The sequence below is a fragment of the Candida orthopsilosis genome (assembly GCF_000315875.1).
Source record: "Candida orthopsilosis Co 90-125, chromosome 7 draft sequence".
Classification (NCBI taxonomy): Eukaryota; Fungi; Ascomycota; class Pichiomycetes; order Serinales; family Debaryomycetaceae; genus Lodderomyces; species Lodderomyces orthopsilosis.
This window is the reverse complement of record NC_018301.1, coordinates 444,628-469,629: the sequence shown is the minus strand read 5'-3', so window position 1 is coordinate 469,629 and position 25,002 is coordinate 444,628. Positions and strand designations below refer to the sequence as shown.

The 25,002-nt window shown below is 37.8% G+C and overlaps 13 protein-coding genes and 1 non-coding gene across 14 annotated transcripts; 7 read left to right on the top strand and 7 right to left on the bottom strand. All coding sequences in view use genetic code 12, as the record gives it.

The window, feature by feature from the left end:
• Window positions 1-397: 397 nt before the first annotated feature.
• Window positions 398-916, top strand: CORT_0G02350 (hypothetical protein; the record flags this gene model as incomplete). The annotated part of the gene is made up of 1 exon (XM_003870992.1): window positions 398-916. One exon carries the CDS (start codon window positions 398-400, stop codon window positions 914-916), a length of 519 nt encoding a protein of 172 aa, XP_003871041.1.
• A 1,810-nt stretch (window positions 917-2,726) lies between these two features.
• CORT_0G02340 (Sws2 protein) lies at window positions 2,727-3,095 on the top strand (the record flags this gene model as incomplete). The annotated part of the gene is made up of 1 exon (XM_003870991.1): window positions 2,727-3,095. One exon carries the CDS (start codon window positions 2,727-2,729, stop codon window positions 3,093-3,095), a length of 369 nt encoding a protein of 122 aa, XP_003871040.1.
• A 195-nt stretch (window positions 3,096-3,290) lies between these two features.
• On the bottom strand, window positions 3,291-3,364 carry CORT_0_Ile(AAT)_82. Its single transcript has one exon. It is a non-coding gene (tRNA).
• Window positions 3,365-4,148: 784 nt separating this feature from the next.
• CORT_0G02330 (hypothetical protein) lies at window positions 4,149-4,832 on the top strand (the record flags this gene model as incomplete). Its single annotated transcript, XM_003870990.1, has 1 exon — window positions 4,149-4,832. One exon carries the CDS (start codon window positions 4,149-4,151, stop codon window positions 4,830-4,832), a length of 684 nt encoding a protein of 227 aa, XP_003871039.1.
• A 28-nt stretch (window positions 4,833-4,860) lies between these two features.
• Window positions 4,861-6,324, bottom strand: CORT_0G02320 (Gsh2 glutathione synthase; the record flags this gene model as incomplete). The annotated part of the gene is made up of 1 exon (XM_003870989.1): window positions 4,861-6,324. The coding sequence occupies one exon, from the start codon at window positions 6,322-6,324 to the stop codon at window positions 4,861-4,863; it is 1,464 nt and encodes a 487-aa protein (XP_003871038.1).
• A 766-nt stretch (window positions 6,325-7,090) lies between these two features.
• On the top strand, window positions 7,091-7,734 carry CORT_0G02310 (Rpp2a acidic ribosomal protein; the record flags this gene model as incomplete). Its single annotated transcript, XM_003870988.1, has 2 exons — window position 7,091; window positions 7,400-7,734. Coding segments are annotated over 2 exons (336 nt in total).
• Window positions 7,735-7,917: 183 nt separating this feature from the next.
• CORT_0G02300 (Sil1 protein) lies at window positions 7,918-9,201 on the bottom strand (the record flags this gene model as incomplete). The annotated part of the gene is made up of 1 exon (XM_003870987.1): window positions 7,918-9,201. One exon carries the CDS (start codon window positions 9,199-9,201, stop codon window positions 7,918-7,920), a length of 1,284 nt encoding a protein of 427 aa, XP_003871036.1.
• A 296-nt stretch (window positions 9,202-9,497) lies between these two features.
• Window positions 9,498-10,706, bottom strand: CORT_0G02290 (Cys3 cystathionine gamma-lyase; the record flags this gene model as incomplete). The annotated part of the gene is made up of 1 exon (XM_003870986.1): window positions 9,498-10,706. One exon carries the CDS (start codon window positions 10,704-10,706, stop codon window positions 9,498-9,500), a length of 1,209 nt encoding a protein of 402 aa, XP_003871035.1.
• Window positions 10,707-11,930: 1,224 nt separating this feature from the next.
• Window positions 11,931-13,016, bottom strand: CORT_0G02280 (hypothetical protein; the record flags this gene model as incomplete). Its single annotated transcript, XM_003870985.1, has 1 exon — window positions 11,931-13,016. The coding sequence occupies one exon, from the start codon at window positions 13,014-13,016 to the stop codon at window positions 11,931-11,933; it is 1,086 nt and encodes a 361-aa protein (XP_003871034.1).
• A 1,721-nt stretch (window positions 13,017-14,737) lies between these two features.
• On the bottom strand, window positions 14,738-15,415 carry CORT_0G02270 (Opi10 protein; the record flags this gene model as incomplete). The annotated part of the gene is made up of 1 exon (XM_003870984.1): window positions 14,738-15,415. One exon carries the CDS (start codon window positions 15,413-15,415, stop codon window positions 14,738-14,740), a length of 678 nt encoding a protein of 225 aa, XP_003871033.1.
• Window positions 15,416-15,955: 540 nt separating this feature from the next.
• Window positions 15,956-17,065, bottom strand: CORT_0G02260 (Ats1 h; the record flags this gene model as incomplete). The annotated part of the gene is made up of 1 exon (XM_003870983.1): window positions 15,956-17,065. The coding sequence occupies one exon, from the start codon at window positions 17,063-17,065 to the stop codon at window positions 15,956-15,958; it is 1,110 nt and encodes a 369-aa protein (XP_003871032.1).
• An 893-nt stretch (window positions 17,066-17,958) lies between these two features.
• On the top strand, window positions 17,959-19,113 carry CORT_0G02250 (hypothetical protein; the record flags this gene model as incomplete). Its single annotated transcript, XM_003870982.1, has 1 exon — window positions 17,959-19,113. One exon carries the CDS (start codon window positions 17,959-17,961, stop codon window positions 19,111-19,113), a length of 1,155 nt encoding a protein of 384 aa, XP_003871031.1.
• Window positions 19,114-20,307: 1,194 nt separating this feature from the next.
• CORT_0G02240 (Fun30 protein) lies at window positions 20,308-23,571 on the top strand (the record flags this gene model as incomplete). Its single annotated transcript, XM_003870981.1, has 1 exon — window positions 20,308-23,571. The coding sequence occupies one exon, from the start codon at window positions 20,308-20,310 to the stop codon at window positions 23,569-23,571; it is 3,264 nt and encodes a 1,087-aa protein (XP_003871030.1).
• Window positions 23,572-24,130: 559 nt separating this feature from the next.
• Window positions 24,131-24,892, top strand: CORT_0G02230 (hypothetical protein; the record flags this gene model as incomplete). Its single annotated transcript, XM_003870980.1, has 1 exon — window positions 24,131-24,892. The coding sequence occupies one exon, from the start codon at window positions 24,131-24,133 to the stop codon at window positions 24,890-24,892; it is 762 nt and encodes a 253-aa protein (XP_003871029.1).
• Window positions 24,893-25,002: the final 110 nt, after the last annotated feature.

Genomic DNA, 25,002 nt, shown 5'->3' with positions numbered 1-25,002 from the left:
TTATTCAGCTCATGTGATCTTATATCTTTTACAATACTTCCAGTTTTGTCATAGTCACTATAGAAGTTCTGTTGTTACCTTTAATGGCAGGATAGGGTAGATATTCGTAATGCCTCTTTCAATTGAAGACAGTTTGATCTTGGCCAAACTTTCTCTTAGTACAACCGAGCCTCACATCGTTCTACATTTCTAATTGAGATTGCGCCATCATATATTAAACTAGGGCTTCACCGAGATATCTCATGTACTTTAAATGGCAGGCTGACCCCTTTGTTTATGGATTTTATTGACTTTGTGGAGACGTCAGGCTGTTCAAGTCTCATGAATGGGGTTCGCGGTTCAAAGCTTTGGAAACAGAACAAAAGTCTTTCTGTGTGCTTGAGGTATTTTAGCCACCATGTATCATCCCCAAAACCCTTATCAGTCTTTACTTAGGACGGAGAATATAGAACCACTAATCGGTACCATTGAGCAGCTAAATACTGAAGTGAGCAACAACGAAGCAACCCTTTTTGAATTATGTCGTGTCCTTGATGGCGACTTTCAGTTTCCCACCTCGGTTTCCAAATTAAACGAGTCAGAAACGAAAAAGGGCACTAATAACGAAGCATTGTTCTATCTTATCGAGCAGAAATACAATCTACCGCATTCAGAGGATGAATCTAGAGAGGGCAGATTACAGAACTTGCGTGACCAAGTCAGCCACATGGCCAAGCTTCGTGAATCAAAAGTTAGGAAGAACAAGGAACTCCTTCAGTTAATCCATGATTACGAGGACGAGATTATGTTACATATTCTACCTGAACTAAGGAATAAGCTTGATTTCTCGGAGGACAAAGACGTGGTTCACAAATTAATAGAACAGAAGTTTCAACGAGAGGCCGAGTTATTCTGCAAGTTTATCGATAAGATGTGATGAAGAAAGAATGGTTATTGGAAGGCGAGGGTGACAATGCCGCTTCTTTGAGGTCTATTGTTTGCTCATGTCTGCGATGCTGTAATTCTTCCTTTGGGTTGTGCTAGAATATAATCGATTCTTTCCATATGTCTTGTTGCTGAACCCTAGGCATGGCACAGCGACAACTATCTCATAGTTTGTGTTGGAAGTTAATTACGAATCAGCTTACTAAATGAGCTAAAGTGGGAAATCGACTAAGCTCAGAACTCAACTATTGAGCCGTATATGGCAAACTGACATTTGAACAACAACGGGGACTAGAGTTAATGGATGCCAACACGGGATCTATGAGACTTGTCACTGTTCGCATTAATTTGAGAGACATGCAGTCACTAAGGCTTTGTGCCAAGGTATATAGGTGAAGCCTTATGAAACCCACTTTAGTCCAAAGTACTAGGCCGAGTTTCGGACCTGAAGTTCGTAAGCAAGTTGGTGTGCCTACCCTACACCACAACCTCACTTCAGAAAGGCAATAGACGAAGCCTTCTTACTACAAGGTTAAATCACACTACTACGCTGCAAAAGGTTCGCAATCTTGCCTTTTATTGCCCAAATAGTAAGAAAAATAGATTGCAACCAAGCACCCTAGCTCGACAGAACCGCAAACAACCACACCAACTTTTACTCGGAAGTACGTAGGAGCTTGACTGTAGATCAAAGTTTGTAGGCCGGTCAAAATTTCCAACAAAATTATCTATCAAGAATATAGCATTCACCGTAACTTTCTTAGTATGGCCTATAGTGGATGATAAAACTTGAGATTGGATACGAATAAAACAAAGGGGACCAAGATTACACAAATAATAGCCCACAAAATTTCCTTTTCCGGTTGGTATAAAAGCCAATAGATATTCTTTTAGGAGTAACCGACAGCCCCAGTATACCCATAATTAACCTAGATCTTTAAGGAAATTTGGAATCAGTTTTGACTTCGGGGTACTCCTCAATGAATGACAAAGAACCACACACTGCACACACAGATACTTTGAGCTTAAATAAACTGTGCCCTTAAGTGACTTGAACAATTGTAGCTCAGCTCAAGCCTCGACTCATCGTGTGATTGCACAAGTCTATCTACAATAGGAGGTTATTCCCAACTCTTCATGGGATTATCTTCGAGCCAAAATTTTGACTTAGCTTAGCCGTCTCTGGGCACCCGAAAATAGTTTTTGGACTATTTAGGGGTACCTGTGGCCCTTCCGGCCTCTATTAGTGTGATCGTATATTGGTTTTCCACTTATTTAGTGGTTTTAAATATTGGCACCCAATTTTGGTATGTGCTTCCCTTTTTTCACCTAAATCTGAGCTCGGAATAGCTGAGACGGGACAGAGAGGACCCAGTATACGGTATTCTGTACAGTGAGAGGAAACGATGTAAAGAATTGGGGTCAGTTGGCATTGAAGTACAATGTATAGGTCAATTCTTTGCTAAATTGCAAATCGCTTTCCCTCAAATATGCATAGTTTGCTCCGTTTTGGTTCATTGTGTTCAACACAACGCAAAATGTTGGCGAAACAGTGTAGCATGTATTTGCCACAACATTTGTCGCTCAGTGTGCTGAATAGTAGAACGAACTGTATTTGTGATGGACTCATCCTTATTAGTGGAACTTGAGCTACTGCACAAAGACGAAAGTAACTTGATGTCGCATATTTTTGCGACAATGAGAATTTTCATTCTTCCCTCTGAATTTTTTTTTTTCAACATAAAGGGCCTCAAACAACATAGTACATTCCAAAGCTCAATTCACCTTGAATTTCAACAAGAATGGGAGTGGTTGTATTTGGTAAATCAATAAAGCATAATTTTCCTGTGCGTATAGGGCTTGCTAAAACAATATTCGGAATAGGACCTACCACCGCTGCCAAATTGATGGCCAAGATTGGAATTTATCCAAATTGTAAAATGAATCAACTCACTGAACCACAGATTTTGGATCTTAATAAGGAAATATCGCTGTTGCTAGTAGAGGGTCATTTAAAGCAAAAGATCAACAACGACATCAAGATGAAGAGAGATATTGGTTCATTTGCTGGGTTCAGGCATGCTTGGGGATTCCCGGTTAGAGGTCAAAGAACTAAAACAAATGCTAATACCGCTAAGAGGTTGAATAAATTGGAAAGATTCAGACTTTAACATTGCTAACTGGATCAGAGCAAATGCATTTTATTGTAAATAGTGTTTTAGTGAATTGTTAGAATTGAAATGAATTGATGAACAAACTTGAGTAGCAAATCGTAGAGACATCGAGGCTTTAAAATCATGATCAAAGTACAGAACAAGCAGTTGCTGAGTTAGGGAATAACGAGATGAAAATGCAAAAAAAATGAATGGTCCCTAGCAGGATCGAACTGCTGATCTTGGCGTTATTAGCACCACGCCTTAACCAACTGGGCCAAGGGACCAATTTCTTATTTTGGAATTTTTTGACTTTGACCAATCAGGTAGTAAATGTACCTAGAATTTATTCAGCTTACATTAATGAAATCTACATTAGAGCTATTTCCACGCATTGGAGTAAATCTTAACTACCTTTCGGCTTTTTCCGGCTCATCTATTGTAGCTGTTAATCAGATGCCAAAGTTCAAAATATGACTTCATCCTACCAAATATGGTAAAGAGTAACCTATAGGCCAATATCGTGGGCAATAACTCCTCCATGCATATTGCCTGACTTCAAGATATATCCCTGAAGCTCTTGTATCTCCACCAACCACGTTAGAAATGACTTACTCTCTTAAAATTGTTAAATTCTCAACAATAGTCCTTTAGCCAAGTAATGAACGCAAATAACCGCGGAAGAAGCATTCACAGAAGATTGAGTCAATCACAATTGTACCAAAGCATGTTATAATGAGATACTGGAAATGCACTTGTGGGGTGTTCTAATTAAAAATATGTTGTGTTCATCAAATTACTTCTTTCAAGATCTCTCTACGTTTTTTTTGCAACACTCTTAATACAAAAGATATACATTGTGGAATAACCTAATAATGATAACGTACATCCTAAGGATCACCAAATTAAAGGCATACATCTACCCGTTAAGAGTATATGGTCACCAAGAGAGATATTTTGGCACTAGATTACATACTAATTTTTTAGGGAGCTCTTTATTTCCTTGACCACCCCACAATCTGGCAATTCTACCTTACCATATTGATCCCACAGTTACTTCTTACTTTGATAATGTACTTGTTAATGTTTTCATTCATTTATCCTATTGCAGCTGTCATTTACACTTTGCTAATTGGGCCATTGGGAGTAGTTGCAGCTTGGTACTCAATATATCAGCACTCAAGTATCATTTCTCGGATAATTGTGACAATAATATTACTCCCACATATTCAAAAAGTGGCCTACGAGGCAGTACTTAGTCGTGAAAGTAACAATCTGTTTGTGCGATTACTAAGAGCCAGAAATGGTTATCGAACAGAATCATTGTCAATATGGAGTAGAACTAAAAGTTATTTGTATGATATTTGGCGATTTTCAATTTTCCCCATGCTGTTGCCAAGGATGATTGTTTTGTGTCTCATTAGCTTCATTCCAATAATTGGTCCTATATTGGTGTTCTATTTCCGTGTAACGTCAAAGGGGTTTTTAGCTCATAGAAGATATTTCATTTTGAAAGGTTACCACAAAACAGAGATGAAGCAAACTTTTAGAGCTAATAGACCATCATATATTGCATTTGGACTCGCGGCTATCTTGCTTGAGATGATACCATGGTTTGACATTTTGTTTATGTTTACCAATACTATTGCGGCAGCTTTGTGGGCTGTGGATATAGAGAATAAAGAGAGGCAAGCATTGCATCAGATTGGGGATGAATACATTGTTGAGTTGGATCGGGAATCAACCTCGTTTTGAAGAAATCTATTCAAAAAGTACTTTAGTGTTAGTAAAGGTATACATTGTCAACGCAACCAAATCCAGCAGCAACACCACCTTCATCACTAGTTTCAAACTTGGATCTCAACAACCAACCTGCATTTTTATTGCATTTTATTGCTCCAGTCTGCTCATCAAAAACTATTGTTCCAAATACACCCAATTCTGATACTATATTTTCATGGTATACTTGTCCATTGCGAAGAATTTTGTTTTGAAAAGTTTGTGGATTAATCAATTCCATTAATATATAGGCACCCCAATCTTTTTTACTAATTTTGTTCAAAAATTCAGGAATATCCAGTTTGTAGATGTTATTTCCTCCACCTTCTCTTTGAGGTTTTAATACAAATTTCTCTGGTTCTTGAAATGCCAATTTTGCTGCTTCTTGCCCTTGTTGAGTATCGTCGAACGGAAGTATCCTCACAAAGGTTGAAAGAAGCGATTGCAACTCATCATTAGCTATATTTGGAAGAATCTGTTTAATTACAGTTTCGTCTGTCAAAAGCTGTTGTATTTTCTTGGATCCTGACAATTGCGTCAAGATTGATGGACATTTAATAGCGTGAGACTTCTCCAAAAACAATCTTGCGTTCCAAGTTTTCTGTGGATCGGAGTCATAATCACCTGGCCCATATCCGGAACGATAATAAACTACTGATATCTCGTCCATGGTGGATTTGACGTACAACTTACCATTATTATTGGTAATAACTTCATCAACATCCTCCAATGTAACTCTAAACGACCTAATACCATGTTTTCGAAGCAATTCATACTCAATAATCCTTTGATCAAAACAATTACGTTCATTAGGTTGGACAACAAATAAAACGATTGTATCTGTATTCTCAACCTCGCCATTGTAATAAAAGTTTCCATCGGCCAAACCTTGTGCTATATCACTTACCGAAGTTGAGATAGGGAGTTCGTCATTACCATAATATTTAAAATTATACTTGTCATCGTAAAACCCACTAGAATTCAAAAATGATTGCAATTGGCCAATTTTTGTTGACAATCCACCAAATGAAACACTAACTGTATTGAATTCAATTTGCTTAATCTGTTGTGCAGAGGAATCAACCATATAATCAGATCTGAAAATTCCCAATGATAATGGTTGCAACACGCCATCAGCAATTGATTTTTGGTAAATGTCAAACAATTTACCTGAAAAGTCAGGATCAAACTCAGCTAAATTCTTTAAAATATCAATCAACCATTCCTTTCTCTTCGTTATCAAATTAATGTACAACTCGTTATATAGAGTCTGTACTTTTATGGCTTGCTCGAAGCTGGACTTGAGAATTGGTGTAGGAAATAACGTGATTGGAGCCACATTTACTTGAAAGAGCTCAAAGTTGGGAGGGTACATAACCAATCCATTGGAAAGAGCCCATTGTTGTGTGTTTATAATGAGATCATTCTCTTGATGTGGTGATAGTTGTGGAAATGGTTTGGGCGGCATTGATGGGGGTGAATACGTCGACGATTGACCTTTTTGTTGCAAAAGTCACTTTTATTTGCCCCAACATTTTGTTTGTTTACTAATCGAATCAACTCAAGCGAACAAAATGTTGACAATGACGATATATATGCTACCAATTGCACATCAGAGATAAACATAACTTTGTTGGAGCATACAAAAGGGTCGAAACCAGTGTACGAAGTATGTCAGAGAGGTAGCTAATCATTTTCTCTGGTTTTCGGATGGAGCTCGAATGGATTTATATTTTGAAAACTATTGGTCACAATTTGAAGAGAAACTTTAGCAAAAAAGGGAAAATTAAGTAGAAAAACTTGAACACTGCACAACAACGAGGTTTTCACGTACATCTGGCAACTAAACCAAACAAGGAATTGTTGTAAAACATAACCCATTATACTGACTTCATCGCCTTATGCCTCTTTAGAGTCGGCTGATTGCACTGTATTGAACGTTCTACCGAGCGAAGCGACTTGAACGGCCGCGATTTTTACATCATTGAAGAGATGATAGCATTCTCACATCACTTCCTCCTGCTCACAATTTACTTGCCGTGTTCAGTTGATATTTGTGGCTGCAAAAAAGTTATCTACATCAAAAATGGTATCGCAAAACCATGTGAGTAAGTCACATGACTAGATTGTGACTGTTTTTTTTTTCTTCTCACACACACGTAAAGCCAAAAGTGAAAATTTCATGAAAAGATACTAAGTGATAATCAAGCAACAACGATAAACATATATTAAACAGTATGTTCAGAACAAGTCACAAGATTGGGGGATAACAAGAGGTAGAGCAGTTCAGGGGAAAGTAGAGGATCTTTTTTGGAGTAAAAATGTGGAGGGAGGTAGAGACATCATAATGCTACAGACAAGGTGATTAAGCACAGTTTTAATTTATATCACCAACAGTATCCATCAAGTGATCAAAACCTCCACTGATCCACGTGTAAAACAAGACAAAACTTACTTCAGGTTGATTTCTTCAAGGCCCAGTTATTCCGAACCCAGAAGCACCCACTTGCCTAAAAGTTTCCTTTACTAACATCATTTACTAGTGAAATACTTAGCAGCATACTTATTATTGGTCAACGCCGGTAAAACCTCCCCATCAGCTGAAGACATCAAATCCGTTTTGTCAGCAGCCGACATTGAAATTGAAGAAGACAAAATTGAAAAATTAATTTCCGAATTGGATGGTAAATCAATTGAAGAATTGATTGCCGAAGGTAACGAAAAATTATCTAGTGTACCAACTGGTGGTGCTGCTGCCGGTGGTGCTGCTGCTGGAGGAGCTGCTGCTGGAGGAGCTTCCGAAGAAGCTGCTGAAGAGGCTGCTGAAGAAGAAAAGGAAGAATCTGATGATGATATGGGATTCGGTTTATTCGATTAAACAATACTGGGGATAATGAGTGAGAGAAGGAGAATGTAAAAGAAACAAGTTGTATTCGGATTCGTATCTACTAGAGGTTTGTATTATAGCGAATAAACAAAAGACTAATTCGAAGAATGGAATTTGTAATTTATTCAATCTAATATATGAGCCTAGTTTAAATCAAACATCAGTCTGCATTTACTATAATTCATCAGCAGTAGCTTTTCTCAATCCCATGGGATTACCAAATATTTCATACCTAGCAGTTAACATAAACTTATCAAAATCAAGATCTTCCTTTGATACGTCTTCTCTCTTCTTTCGTTCCTTGCGTGATTCAACTTCTTTACTTAACCATTGCAAAAATTCAGAAGTTGGCTTCAAATTTTTGTCATTCTTGTGTATATCAGCCAAATGAGTGAAATAAGACTTGACGTCCTCTCCATTGTTGAATTTTTCCTCAGCCAATGCTTGCTGAATGAATTTCGACAAGTTGGAATCTGGATCAGTATCTTCAATTGTTCTCTTATCATTGCTATTGCCCCTCATATTAAGATCTTCCAATAAGTTCACGACTCTGATCTTTGCATCCAAACTCAATCTTGGATAAACTTCAATCAACTGATTCAATCCCTTGGGGTGATCGAAGGAGAACAATTGTTGTGCTACTAATGGGTCTTGAGCTAATGCTTGTATTATTCCAATTTTTCGCTTTTGTATGACATCAGGTGAATCAGCAATATTTTTTAGTAATGAAGTAATGAATTCTCCAACATCGAATCCAGACACTTGGCCACTTAATAAATTGTGTGTAGCACCAGGGTTGTTCCTAAGTGATGCTGCTATGATATTGTAAATCTTTTCTTCAAGCTGCACATCATTTGTAGGACTAGCCAACAGAATCAATTTTCTGAAAAGCACTTCATTACTAGTCAATTGCTCACCAAGCTCAATATCATGAGATAAATCATTGATGGTGTCTAGTGCCTTCAACAATCGTTCTTTGCCATCATGTTGACCTCCTTTATCTTGATCATATTGTTCGACTTCTTCCACAGCTGAATTGAAATCAGACAAGTCACCTTGACTCACCCTCAGTTTGTTCTTTTTATTAATATGAAGCGCACTGGCTATTTGTTCATGCTTAAACTTCTCAGGACTGTCGTTATTTTCTTCAACGCTGTCCCCTCCCACTAAAACAACACTTTCATTGTTTATCTCGCTATCCGACTCACTCGTCATCAATTTAGCCTCTCGTTCCGATGTTTCCAAATTCAATCTCACGTGCAATCCTGCTGGAATATCTTGACCTGGTTTTATAACTTGCCAATCGTTTGTAGGAACAAATATTTTGGGGTAACAAATGGTTGGATTGTTGGAATCAGGACAAACAAGTTCTTCTTCAACGTCTACGATAGTTGCTGCTGTCGTCAATTGAGTTAAGAGAAGTGATATACTTAACAAGGTGTCAATATTTAATAACATTACCCACTGGAAGAACCTATGATGGTGGTGGGAATTGATAATAAATTTCAGTGTTGCATTAAACACACTTAAATATGAGCCGATTGTGTATCAACAAACACCGCAGTCATTGTGCAGGATTTTTCCACCAGCTTCCACCGAGTAAATACCGCCTTGTTACTAAGGGCTAATACAGTGATAATTTAATCAACATGTCCATTGTAGCTGCTACACTAATAATACACCTATCTGTAGTCTATAATTACTTTATATTAAACCTTCATAATCATACAATATATACCGTATCTCTCTATTTTTTACAAATTCTTAACCTTGTGCAAAGCTTGCTCAATGTCCTTGAGTAAATCATCAGTATCTTCAATTCCAACCGATACTCTAACCAAATCATCATAAACACCATTAGCTTCTCTTTCTTCTTTCGGAATACCTCCATGAGTCATAATTGCTGGAACTTCAATCAATGATTCAATACCACCAAGTGATTCAGCTAAAGTGAATAATTTAGTTGAAGAAGTGAAAACTGAAGCTCCTTTGGCTCCACCTTTAATTCTAAAAGAAATCATTCCTCCACCTAATCCATCTCTATGTTGACGTAAAACAACCCCATGTTGCTTATGAGCTTTTAAACCAGGATAGTTAACATGAATTACTGAACCATCTTCAATTCTCGATTGTAAATATTCAGCAATTTTTTGTGCAGAAGTAGATGCTTGACGTAATCTCAAGTGCAAGGTTTTTAAACCTCTATGAGCTAACCAAGAATCAAATGGTGATGGAATGGATCCAATGGCATTTTGTAAAAATCTAAATTTTTCATGCAAGTCAGTATCATTAGTGGCCAAAACACCCATAACTACATCCGAATGTCCGTTAATATATTTTGTAACTGAATGAACAACAACATCAGCACCAAATTTTAATGGGTTGGAAATATAAGGTGATAAAAATGTATTATCAACAACCAACAACACTTTGTTACCAGTTTTTGCTTGATGATCTTGCAAAATCTGTTTAACCTTGGTAATATCAGTAACTTTTAAAGTTGGATTTGATGGGGTTTCCAACCATACTAATTTAGTTTCTGGTCTTAAAGAAGTTTCTAAATCCGATTCCAAGTCACCAACAAATGTAGCTTCAACACCATGATGATTGGCTACTTTAGTGAAATATCTATGAGTTCCACCATAAACATCTCCGCCAGAAATGATATGAGATCCAATTGGCAAAGATTGAATAACTAAAGCAGTGGTTGCTGAACCTGAAGATAAAGCAATAGCGTACTTGGCTGATTCCAAAGAAGCAACAGCAGTTTCAAAATTATCTCTATTTGGGTTGGCTGAACGTGAATATTCATAAATACCAATTGGCTTTGAAGGTTCGGATTGACCAAATGTGGTGGATAATGAAATAGGTTCAATAACTGCACCAGTAGTAGCATCAATAGGAGCGCCAACATGGATAGCTCTAGTTCCAAAAGCAAAAGTAGAAGATGAATCAATTGTCATGGCTGATGTGTGTGTGTGTGTGTTAGTCTGATTAGTAATGAAATGAAAATTTCTTTAAAAAACCCTGTTTATGCTACAGTAAGTGTGTAGTGTGTAGTGTGTAGTGTGTTGTTGTTGTGAATATGAGTTGAATTATATTCTTCTGATGCTACTAAACCCTTTTGAACAATAGTTGGATACGTAACAAGAGGATGTGTGTTTGAAATTGTGGTGGTTGGTGTGGTTATGTATATATTCCTTTGAGATGATATTTATATATTTATATATGGAAAACTTTTTCTTTCTTCTCTTCTGTGTAAAAAAGTGTGGTTCAATATTTTTATTTCTTTTTATTTCGTAAGTGTTGTTGTACCACAGTTTAAGTTTGTTAGCCGTGAGTCTTGCACGTGATTAGTAGAAATAACAAACATCATTACTAATACATACATATACATATGTACATATACATATATACATATATACAAAAGCAGTTGAGAGAAAGGGGAGAAATAAAACAGGTTGGTTATAGCAGAACATTAGCCACTTTATAGTGCGTAGTGTTGGGTGGTACCTTATGTTCTTGTGTTATTATCTATATATAAAACTCCGATTATCTCTTTGATTATTTGACTATTGTTAAATATTACAATAAGAAACAATAAGAAACAATAAGAACATTTGTTGGTGTTTCTAAATATATGCACACCACCACCCAGTCAGAAATGTGAGACTTTATTAATCCAATTGTCCTACAATAACTTTTTCTTTGTAAGTGTAGTGCAACCAATGATCCTTACTGATGCGGGAAGCTTCCATTGCCCAAGAAGTAACATTCCCTTTATCACACGATATCAAGCGAACCGGGTTTCTGTAACGCGGCATTTGGTGTCCCTTGAGAACTCCTAAACCTCTCAAAGACAATTTTTACGAGTATTTATTTCCATCATATTGGCGTCTAGTAGAAAGAAGAGCATGGCATAATTTTCCATGGGGTGCCAGTTCTCCCTCGTGTCTTTAAGGATGAATTCCAACAGAAAGTACAACATTGTCTGTTCTTGGAGGCCCATGGTTGACATAAATACCAAGCGATTGACGACTAGCATCAAGATTAAGAAGTTTGAATGCTTTTCTAACATGGGATTACCCTCATCCCATGTCGTCCTGGCTCACATATTTGTCATTTGAGCTCAGGAAATTCTCAGGCTGTTCTTTAACCACACAGTCTGCACCATCGGCAGTACTACTTTAGTTGGTATTCCTGCTATTTGATGTAGGGATGAAGTTTAATTTCAATGCTTGATAACTATTCTTCATCGTATCGATAACATTTGACCAAATTATTTTGAGAAAAGGGAACCCATAAATTGCTTTTCTGTTTGATCGAGTATCTCTTACCAAGACGTTTGAGTTGCTAAAATTTTCATCCATTGTTGAAGGTACGTTAAGGGTGGGGGGAGCTTCATCAATGCCCAATGCGTTTGGAAAACTCGGGACTTCATCAATACCCAAATCAAATTTAGAATCAGTGGATGCACTCGTACTATCAAGATATTTCTTTAAGAATTTGAAATGAGAACCTGGAGTAGAAACCATTTCGTTACAAAGGTATTTCAAAATGAAATTCTTTTCTCCTTTTATTCCGTAATGGTTGACTCCAGTTTGAATCAATGTTTTATAACCTTCGTTTCGCTCAATACTTGGAGATCCGGTAATACTGACAAGAGAATATTCACTAGGGTCGACAATGGATTCACCAACTGATGTAACAAGCATAGTTGGGATATCAGCAGCAACGGAATTATTAACAGCAGTAACGAAGCAGTTTTCACCTGTAATTCTGTTGAAACTATTGGCAGAAGACACGAAAAAATTATCAACAGATGTATCAATAACACTTTCTGTTGAAGTGTGGATGGATGTTATTATATTGGTGACATCAGTGATAGGTGGTAGATGGATCGCTTCATCAATTGCCTTTTCAGCTGAAAGAGTAGTTTCTGCTGCGTCATCAGTCATAGATGAATCGTCAACAATAGTACTACGTGTAGTGTCAACAGATTTTATAATCACATCCTCAACGGAATCTTCAACTTGGTTGTCAAAAGCAACATCAATTGGCTTATTAAAAGAAAAATCATCGATTGGATAATTTACAGCAAAATCATCAATTGACTTATCAATAGCATCTTCAATTGGACTGTAATTTGAAGTTGTAGTGGTGGTTGCAACAGAGGTGAACATATTTGTCTCATTACTAATGTCTTTAGGAGTTTCCGTAAAATTCTCAAACCTTGGTGGTGAGTATCTTATAAGTGGTTTTGATTCAGACATAACTCGCTTTATTGTTGCAGTTAAGAGTGAATGAAAGTGGCTGGTTTTCCTTTGAATTAAATTGGTGTGGGAAACTTGGTTGCAAAAAATATTTGTGGTAAAGGAGAAATGGGTTTATATGATGTTTCACTATTCAGAGGAAATTCAATACATAATAGAAGAACAAGAAGAAGATTAGAGATCATATATACACATATACTTATATATATAGTTCAGCTTAACTGACTGATTAACATAAATAGACTCCCTTAATGGAATTTTACTTCCGTAGAAGAAAACGATCACTTGGAGAAATACATGGTTGATTATTCTGTAAAGACGGTTGCATACATGAGAGGTGGTCATTTTAACTGCTTTCGTCACAACACTTCAGATTTCAAGATTCGATGGTTCATACACGCCATTGTCTGGTTTGTCATAGGGCTAATAGAGAATGAGGTTCACCTTGTTGATATCGCGACAAGCATATGTCTACAAATCAGGACTAAGAGTTGATTATGGCTGGTTCATCGCTATCTGTTTTTGTGATTGAATTATAGTGTGGGGAGGGGGCTTGTCTTCAGAACTTGAGATATTATAAGAGTGATTCAATAATATAAAAGTAAGACTTTGCCTCATCATGTTGAGTTTATCAACTAATATCAGAATGGAGACATTATGAGGGTACAATAACTCCTTCATTGAAGTTTTATATAAAGGTTGGCTATTCATGAAGGTTCGAGGGAACCACAATATTAACAATGGTTATAAATCAATGTTGCGCCAATGATTATTAGTGGACAAATTAAAAGAGGCATTTATACTAGACTCCCAATTTGATAGATTTTACGGTCGCAATTCTTTGGATGATTCTTTCAGTGTTGATAATATGATGATGTAGGTGGAGCTAGAAAGGGTTATCAAAGATATATATATTTCGTCAGAGAAAGAAGAAAGGGTAACCACTTGTCGGTTCAAAGAGAATACAATTATCATAGGTCCTCAACCCAAATAGAGGCAGGGACGGAAGAAGGTACTAAAGAGGGCATCAAGGAAGGACCAAAGAAGGTACCAAAGAAGATATAACACAAGATACAAATACGCAGGTCTCCAACTCAAGAAATATTAAAGATAATGCAAAGCCTTGAAGGGTTCGCCACTCTAATGGAGATTCAATAAACAAGTGCGACGGGGCACTAAAGAACCTCATAGGCGCGAGCCAATTAAAGATTGTTGTGAATTTGACGTGACCACGCGAGGTTTGATACCACCTAGCCTGGAAAATTGCTTGAGATGAAGTCAATTGGTTGGCTTACAATAAGCCTAGAGAGTGCTAGCAAAACAGTGCTGTTTCCTTGCACTTTGTGTCTATTTGGTTTTGCGACTGTCACAAGGTTGGTATGATATGAGGAAACCCGAATATGGTGCGAAAAGAAAGAAGTGATTTACAAGAGGATTACACCTTAGTTCTCACTAAGACACCAACTCACCCGGCTGTTTGTATATTTGAGTGAGGAAAATCAGACATTCGCACCCGGGGAAGTCAACATCTGGCGAAGCAAACTCGGCCACAATTGTAAAAAATGTGTTCGTGTTGTTGCAATCCAGTAGATGCTTTATGCTTGCCACTAATCCAGAGAGTTTGAACCATCGAAGAGAGACAAGAGAGACTCATGTGAAAAAAGAGGGGCACTCTAGGAGAAATCTATTCGCTTTGCCAAGGCTTCACTATTAAAAGTTATTCACTCCAGGATCTCATTTAAAAAGTTTGGATTGTTTTGCAATTTGGCTTTGAACTTGTCCCACCAATTATCAAATGCTTTAATGGGTACTTTTCCCTGTGGATCAATGAAACTAGCCAAGTAATTGTAGGCATGTCCTACAATTTTATTGGCCAATTTGGCTGTGGTGTCTGGCGTGTTGGCGGCTGACTTTTGCGGCCTTGAAGCCGCAACTAGGGCGTTGTTGTTGGGGTTGCTATTCTGCTTTGATTGTAGGATGGTTTGTTCTGCTTGTGGTGTTGGTTCAATTGAAATGCCGATATTGATACTTACTGAATCAGACAAGTCGATTGGGTCTCCTCCACCCATTTCCAAGTCCATTCCATCATCTGCTCGTTTAGTTGTGGGATGAATATTGCTGATTTTGTATATTGCTGATGGCTTACTGGGATTGATACCACCAAGCAATTTGAATTCGGGTGCCCCAGTTGATGTAGTGCCAGCACCAGCTTCTTGAGGTAATTGGAAATAAATTAATGCAGTAAAATTATTGTCAACAAAGGGTGAGTTGGGAAGAATAAAGATGGTTATGTATGAAATGTTGGACGCATTGGGGATGTTGATGACAAATTTGGTTTGATCAACTTGCTCTGCTAGTATCATTGGTCTTCCCAGACATATAGCCCCAAATATACTCATTTTTAGGTAATTGACTAACTCTAGACGCGGATTGATATTTGTGGAGAATTGTATATATTATGGAAAATACAGCTCAGTGAATGTTCAAGGTACACTATGGTAGAATGATTAAAATTGCGCAATGATTTATATCAAAACAAAGTTAAAGAAGAATGGAGGAAAAAAAAAAAATTTTAAAAATCGATGCAACTCTTTTTCTTTGAGTTAATTATACATTCAATTGAATGGGGTCTTGATATGGTTTAGAGGTGAAATGGATTTACCTCTACTGATCATATAGGGATACATTAGCCTTTAGGATGGTAAAGCAGGATAGATGGGCTAAGTTTGTGTCTTTGTATCTTGTGCATAGATGATATAGTGGAATTTTATATCCCATTATACTTCTAGCGTCCCAGAATAAACTACGTTGAACATATTTTCCATCTTTCGTGCATTTGTATGCAAAAGATGAATATGGAAAAGATACTTCGTCACATTCTCAATGCACTCTACAATTACGAGTACTTTATTAGGATTGCTCTTTTTCTTTTTGGCATTCTATTCCACATGTATACTAACCCAGCTAGTGGCACAACCACCAGCTATCATTAAAACTTCGTCAGATCCATCATATAGTACATTCAAGTAGTCGAAGGTGATGTTTTTAGTCAGATCATCATTTATCTTGTTGGCGTTATATACCTCATTAGTCAAGTTATCACTTTTGGTATCACCACAGTTACCATGTTCTCCCCAGCCCCAGGCGTAGACTTTATTTCCCAGTTTCAATAAGCCGTGTTCACTTCCAACAACAAACTCAAAGTCATCACTGATTGAGCCATAGTCATACAATTGGCCATGAGTGTTGGTGCCAAATGATTTGATCGTATTATGACTTTTGAAATGAACCGAAGACCACATTGTTCCAATCAGCTGGTTGCTGTCCACCTGATTTCGTAGCTCTTGCAGCTCAACAGCTGACTTCCCAAATAAATAAGGGCCATCGGGTGTCAGTATTATGGTAAACTCTCGACCCAATTCAAACGAATCAATATGAGGGACTCCAAAATCTAGCTCAGTCGGCCTCCAAATCGCACCTCTCTTTACCGAATCGCCTTTAATGTCCCCTAATTGGCCCTTTCTGCAGTTGCCCCATCCGTACAATTTGTTATCCTCTGTTTGCACTATTGTATGATTTACTGCCGTTCTTATCTTCTTAACCTTGGAATGAAATCGAGTCACTATCTCGGGCCTGGTTACTTGGGAAATACCGATACCTAGACCCAATTCACCTTTTAATCCATTTCCACAAGCATACAACTCATTTTGATCTGTGAGTAAAAGTGAATAATCCCATCCACATGATATATCGATGAATTTGTGCGGCATTGATGCGACTTTTGTAAACACCGGTATAGCTGGTATACCTTCTGGATGTCCCGTTTGACCAAACTCATTGTCTCCACAACTAAAGATATCTCCATTTTCAAAGAGGACCAAAGTGTGATTACCACCACAAACAACCTTTATTGGCTTGTGATCAATTGTAGTTGTTGTGTGCTCTCCATCCTTGCGAAAAATACACGGTCTAAGCGTCCTTTGATCTTCATCATCGTCTTGTCCTAGCTGATACTTACCATTTGAGCCACACGCTAGTACCAGGTACATGAAATTTAGTCAAATGATCGAATTCTGCTCGTGTGATGATGTTTGGTGGATTGCGCATTGTAATAATTTCAGGTGGGCGCTACCTGGGTAAAGTGGAAAGGAGTTCCGATAATAGGGAGGACAATGTTGAAGATTAACATTCTACAAATTTAGGGGAAATGTTGGTTCTAAGTCCGGAGAATCCTATCGTATGATATAACTAAGCAAAGCGGAGAAACAAAGGTGGCAATGACAGTACAAAGTCGGCTTATAAAACTGTGGCTCATCCTTGGAGTGCTGTACATTTTATAAGTGATGTGTTAAGTGTGTGTGTGTACTATTGTTTCTCTCATGTTTTTATTTTGTTCCGAGCCGAAACCTCATTCTACCACCACACCTTTGAGTTTTGTAACACTTCAAAAGTAACTACAACCAATGAGAACAAAGAAAAGAGGTTGTTTATCCATTGTGTTTCCATTATCGGTCTAGTTCCTTCTCTGCACATTCGCTAATTCTTAATCAATAACAAATAGAGTAACTTGATCTTATTGCTTCCTAAAGAATAAACGATTATTCTGTATCTGTGGAGGAGATTTTGTATTGTATTGTATTGTATTGTATTGTATTGTGCGTGCATGTGTTGCTGTTTCTATTTCGTGGAAAAGACGCCACAGTTTTTTTTTTCACTCTCACTGTTTGTCTTTCTCTCTCTAATGTGTAACGTGAGGTGAGTTTATGCATTGATAGTTGTTTTTGCAACCAACCTTGTGAAATATCGTCATCTCATGTCATGCCACTTCTATAATGAACCACAGTTGTTACATAAGCAAAAGCAAAGCACCAATATGTGCTACATATATATATACTATTCTCCTTTAGTTATCAGATAATAACGTTAACTCTCTAACACAATAATGGCACCAGTAGCAGTTTCAATCGAGGACAAATACGACGCTTCACAATTTCAGTCAGCCCACCAGGGCAAAACCAAAAAAGGCAGCTTCACTGTTAGTGAAGAAAACAAAAAACAAGCTTTGTATCCTGAATATTTGCCTACATGGAACCCAAATCAAAAATTTCCACCATACAAGTTTCAAGAATATCACGACAAGGGTTTACAAGGGGACAAGAACTACAAGAATTTGTTTCTAGGTGACAAAGAGTTTCAGGTCAAAAGGATGACCCCAAAGTTGGGTACTGTTGTTGAAGGAATTCAATTGAGTCAATTGGATGATGCTGCAAAGAATGATTTGGCTAGACTTATAAGTGATCGTGGTGTTGTTGTATTCAAAAAGCAAGACTTTAACAATCTTGGTCCTGAGTTTGCTATCAATTTCATGAAGTATTTTGGAACCTTGCATACTCATCCAACATCGGGGGCACCAGAGAACCATCCAGAAATGCATATAACCTTTCGGGGAGCATCACAGCAAGAAATTGACTCTGTGTTTAAGACCAGAACAAACTCCATATTATGGCACAGTGATTGTTCTTATTCTCTCAATGCACTACAGTTGACTTTGTTCTCATGCTTGCAACTTCCTGAAAGTGGTGGTGATACTTTGTTTGCAAACACAGTTGAGGCTTATGACAGATTGAGTCCAGCGATGCAAGAAAGATTAGAGGGTTTACATATTTTGCATTCTTCAGTTGAGCAAGCTGAAGCTAATAAGAAGGCAGGTGGAATTACGCGGAGAGAACCAGAAACTAATATCCATCCTATTGTCAGAGTCAATCCAACCACTGGCAAAAAACATCTTTACGTGAACAAGGAGTTCGGTAGAAGAATTGTCGAGTTGAAGCAGGATGAGTCTGATTACCTTTTAAACTTCCTTTACGATCACATTGAAAGGGCTCAAGATTTACAAATACGAGTGGCTTGGGAGCCAGATACAATTGTGTTTTGGAATAACGGAACTACCGTGCACACTCCATGTGTTGACTTTGATGAGCCAGTGATTAGACATGCTTATAGGATCAGTGTTATGGGAGAAAGACCCGTTGCTGATGTGAAACACTTGAATGATCCGGATTATTTGAGTGAAAAGTACAAAGAGTTGAATATTTAGTTTTCTTTTGGGGGTTTATAAATTTCAGTTAAAAAAATAGGTTTAGTTTTTGTTCAATTTGCTATATGCCGACAGATATTGCCGACAGATTCTATACAACAGCGTCTGTATGAGCACACCTTTGACATAAATCCGTTTAGTACATACTCTACTCACTGATATGTTTCTGGGCAGATTATGAGCAACATTATCTTTATTCTATGGTTAAAGAATGAGGCTCGCTATAGGCTCTTGACTGATGAAAACGATGAGCGTATCATTCTTTGTTCAGTACCCAATCTGATTAAAGATTGGTTGTTGATATTGGGTACAAAAAGAAATAAGTGTTCATGTGTGAATAGCTCATTACCTTATTTTAACATCCAAGTAGCATAATCGAGATGTGGTTCATTGATCTCTAGAGAAAGGCATACCGAAACCAAACACTAATTAGTTCTCTTTGCAACGCTACAACAGCAAATCCAGAGTAAGCATGACATGGTATATTTGATATTTGTAAGGCTATAACATGAAAATGACAAAGATGAGTTCCAAACAGAATTTTCATATCGATATTCATTTCGTAACGAGAAATCGAGTAAAGACAGTGTTTTATAGAGAGCAAAAGGATATTTTGTAACGATGTTGTACCTTGAAGTTACGAAGAAACGTGTTTCAAATGAAGTCAAGTTTGGTTCAGAATATGAATGCAAACGAGCGGAAAGTAGCGTGAATAGTGAAGTCTAATATTGACTCCTCAAACACGGAAGCTTGCTGTTGTTGACGTTCTTTGGAAACAAGGGTGCTTGGTCTGGCCAAAATATTGTATCTGGAATGCCTTGATTTGGAGACGCAGCCGATGGAAGTGCTGAACTCGGAAAGTGTTGTTAGAAGGGGCGATAAGGGTTGGTGTCATGATGGTGTTGCTATATGAAAGCACAATGATTTATTTTCTTTCAGCGTATACTGTCTTCTGTACATGATGTTCTTTCGATATACCCTGTTACGGCCATGTAGAATCCGACCTGTGGCTCTGTCATTTATTTGACGCGTCTAAGACAAAGATAGTTTCAAACGACATCACACGAAATCTACCATTTTTTTTTCTTTTCATTCACTAATTGCGATGTTTTCTTTGGCCAGTTTTTAATCAAATTCAAAACACCAATACCCAATACTCAGTTATTTTTTGTTGATCAGCGAAGAGGGCCAAGTATGAGCTGGAGTTCAAACGGAAGATTTAATGGAAACCACAATGGTTCAATTTCTGCTACACCTCAAAAGGAAAATTATGTTCAAGTTCCTTCCTCATCTCCCATTGTTATAAAGTCGTCTCCTTCAGATTTAGAACACACTACACAACCAAGCTTCAATAGCAAGATAGATGAACAAAAACAGATAGAAATCGAAAAGAAACGACAAAAGATTCGTGAACACAAGGATTTTCCCCTTATACGGAAGAGATTTTACTACTTAAGTGAGAGTGACATTTTCAAAGGGTTTGTCAAAGGAAAGGGAATTTTACGAGACGTGACAAGATGGCTAGAGGATAATCACAATTATAGTGACTATTTGAAGAAACAGAAAATTGAAAGAGAAGACAGACTAAGACAAGAGGAATTAATGAAACAAAAGCAAAGGGAAGATCGGTTGAAGAGGGACTACGAGGCAGGGTTGGGCAAAAAGAGTGAGCAGGATGATGAGAAAAAGAGCATCGGTGCTCCTTATGATGATGAAGATGACTCTCCGGTGAAAATGAAAGGTAAGGCACGAGCTAAAATCGAAGTGGCCTCACCTAGTAAGGAAGATCAACTGTCAACAAAGGTAGAAATCAAATCAAGACAATCAATACTTAGCAAGTACAAGAGCCAAGGCCCTAAACAAGCTACACTCGAAAGGTTTGGTAGATTAGGTTCATTGTCAAACGATAATACGAAGAAAAGAAAGTTGGTTAAAGGAACGCTATTTGACAGGGCTCAATCACCAAGCTCAGCTTCGGTTTCGCCCGTGCCTGTTCCAACCTCATTGAGTGCAAAGTTTAGTTTTAACAACGGCAGCAACAACAGCACAACTAGTTTGAATAGCAGCGAGACATCATCTCAAGTGGACGAGTTGGAGGAGCTGGAAAGAAGAATTGCAGAGAATCTTAAATTGGCAAAGCTACGGAAACAACAACTACAGAATCACACTCAGTATCAAGGCAATAATAGACTGAATGCAATACAAATTAGTGACGACGATGACCTATTGGGAGATGATGATGCGAGCGACTCCATGTCGGACGAGGATGTCGACATGAACACTGAGGAAGGACTCACTACAATTGATGGCAAGATCTTGGAATTCATCAACAATGCGCCAATTGAAGATTTGATTGATATATCAAACATTGAGCCGGAAATTGCTGAGCTCGTTATCAACTCGCGTCCATATCAAAGCATCTACGATATATCGGAAAATGACTTCACCAAAGAAGAAATGAAGAAAAACACTCGAAGAAAGAAAATGGGATTGAGAATAATTGAACAGACTGAATCAAGTTTGAAAGGCTATAAGGCAATTGATTCTTTAATAAAAAAGTGTGCAGAGTATGGTGACATAATCTCAACACAAATGAAGGAATGGGGTGTATCACAAACAGGAGAAAATGGAGAACTCGACTTGGTTGATTTGGACCCTGTACAGGATGATGAGATAAAAGATGATGATGATGATGATGATGATGATGTCGTCATTATCAAAAAGAAAGGATTGAAATATATCAAACATAAGCCTGCCTTGTTAGAAAGTGAGATTACATTAAACAATTACCAACAAGTAGGACTCAACTGGGTCAATTTGCTTTACCATAACAAACTTTCCTGTATTCTAGCCGATGAAATGGGATTAGGAAAAACATGCCAGGTTATAGCTTTCATGGCTTATTTGAAACAGGTTGGTGAAAAATGTCCTCACTTAGTAGTGGTTCCGGCTTCCACTATTGAAAATTGGATTCGTGAGTTCAATAAATTTTGTCCTGCTATAAAGGTTCAAGCATACTATGGTTCGCAAAAGGAAAGGGAGGAATTAAGATACGAGTTGCAAGATACTGAGTTTGATGTGTTAGTAACAACCTATTCATTGGCTTGTGGCTCTCCCCAAGATGCCAAGTTTTTGAAACATCAAGATTTCAATGTTGTTGTGTATGACGAAGGACACTTGTTGAAGAACTCACAATCAGAACGATATGTCAAGTTGATGAAACTAAAAGGTCAATTCAGATTATTGTTGACAGGAACTCCATTGCAAAATAACTTAAAGGAATTAGTATCATTGTTATCCTTCATTTTACCTCAGGTCTTTAATGAGAAAAGAGACGACCTTGTGGGGATTTTCCGTCAAAAAACAAGTGGCGTTTCTGAAAATGGAAAATCAACATCAAAAGAGTATAATCCATTGTTGTCGATGCAAGCGATCAAGAACGCTAAAACGATGATGACACCTTTCGTGTTGCGTAGAAGAAAAGATCAAGTGTTGCAACATTTGCCAGTAAAGTGCCATGAAATCGTGCATTGTAAATTGACTCCTGATCAAGCTCAATTGTACAACAAATTTCTTGACGATGGTAGAAGAATAAGAGGAGAAAGGGAAAGGAGAAAGAACATGTCCGCTGCCGAGGTGGCCAAATTGAATAAGGCTGACCCTATCCCCACATCATCAAATGTGTTGATGCAATTGCGTAAAGCGGCATTGCATCCATTGTTATTCCGAGTTAGATACGATGATAAGAAACTCAAGTTGATGGCAAAAGCTATCATGAACGAGCCTGAATACGTTGAAGCTAATGAGACTTACATATATGAAGACATGACGGTGATGTCGGACTTTGAATTGAATAACTTGTGCTTGAAGTTCCCACATACATTAAGAAAATGGCAGTTGGATGAATCCTCGTTCTTGGATAGTGGGAAAATTGTTGAATTGCAAAGGATCCTTGATATTATCATCAACAACAAACATGAAAAGGTTTTAATATTCTCCCTTTTCACGCAAGTTTTAGACATTTTGGAGAAGGTCCTTTCCATACTCAAATACAAATTCGTCAGACTTGATGGTGGTACCAAGGTTGAAGAAAGACAAGAAACGATTGATATGTATTACGAGGACGAAACAATCCCAATATTTTTACTATCTACAAAAGCTGGTGGATTTGGTATTAATTTGGTGGCTGCCAACAATGTCATAATATTTGACCAGTCGTTCAACCCTCACGACGATAAGCAAGCGGAGGATAGAGCTCACAGAGTTGGACAAACCAAGGAAGTAACAGTGTATAAGTTTATTACTGAGAAAACAGTGGAAACGAACATCTTGATGGTTGCCGAAAACAAGTTGCAGTTGGACTACAGCATCTCGTCAAATGAAACTACCGATAGCAACAAGTTTGAAGAAAACGCCGCATCCACATTCGAGAAGATATTGTTTGAAGAGAAAGAATAGTTGAAGGAAGGTCGGTTCTAAAACAGTGCATCGTACATGTGACGTAGGTTAGTTATGATACAAATTCGGCTGAACCTGCGATAAAATAACATACAAACCTTTAGGCACACAAAATGTATCTGCAACTACTATAAGTGGCAATATTTGTAGTGTCTCTCTGGCAAGCCCCTTTAAGACTCATCTCGGTTATGATGTTTGAGTCGCCTTTGATAAGGTAGATGTGTGTAATTTTCCTCTCTTTCGACAATATATATGCATCTTATTGCAGAGCCTTGGTTCAATTTGATAAGCTGACAATTTCAAACTTGCACCTAATTGACACGCATTCGAGCCGATACTACTGAAAGAATTTACGACTCGCCGCAGTGCCAATAAGGCCTATTCGCCGTGTCGCGTTGAATATAGGTGACCAATTTTGCATTTATTTTCGGTGTCCTCTCTGTAAGTGCGCAAACAAATCTTGAAAAAGAAATCTTCGATAAAAAGACGTTCTACAAAAATCTTTTTGCATTCTTCATCCAACACCATAAACATTTCATAGTGATCCTGTAAATACAAAATGTTCAAATTAATAGGTAAAACTACACCTTATGCAACTCACTTATGCTCGCAGACACTGCTATCCAACTACTATAGGCTCACCTCAAAGCAAATTATATCACCCACGTTTCAAAGTCTACGAAATTTATTTATCCAAACTTCAGATACCCCCAACGACCATGCATTAAAATTCCTACCATCTATGCAAATATTGGGAGAAAATGAAACCCGTGAATTTCTTAGTGGAAGAGAGGCACATTCATCGCCTCTTGCGGTCAAGCTATTTAGCGTTGATGGGATAAAGTCAATAATGTTTGGCTCCAACTTTATTACCATTGAAAAAAGTCCCCATATCGAGTGGCAATTATTGAAGCCGGAAATATTTTCAATTCTAACTGAGTATTTGACCAACGGTTTGCCTGTAATTAACCTTGATGGCGAGGATGCAGCGTTGGCGAGTGATGTCGCATTCAATGAAGATGACGATGAGGTAGTGTCTATGATCAAGGAGTTGATTTTTACAAGGATACGCCCAGCGATACAAGATGATGGTGGTGACATTGAATTTGTGGACTTTAGAGAGTCCGATGGAACCGTTTTTCTAAAATTGAAAGGAGCATGTAGAACTTGTGATTCAAGTTCGGTCACACTAAAAAATGGAATAGAAAGCATGTTGAAACACTATATTGAAGAAGTTCAGTCAGTGGAGCCTATTGAAGAGGTGGAAGAAGCTACACCAAGTCAGGCAAGTATTTCCCCTCGAAGTAGAGGTACTGATTAGAACTGGGGCAGGTGCTATTATCTACGATGTATATAGACAATAGAAAGATAAAGAACTCACACACATACACACACACACACACACACACACACACACACACACACTACCAA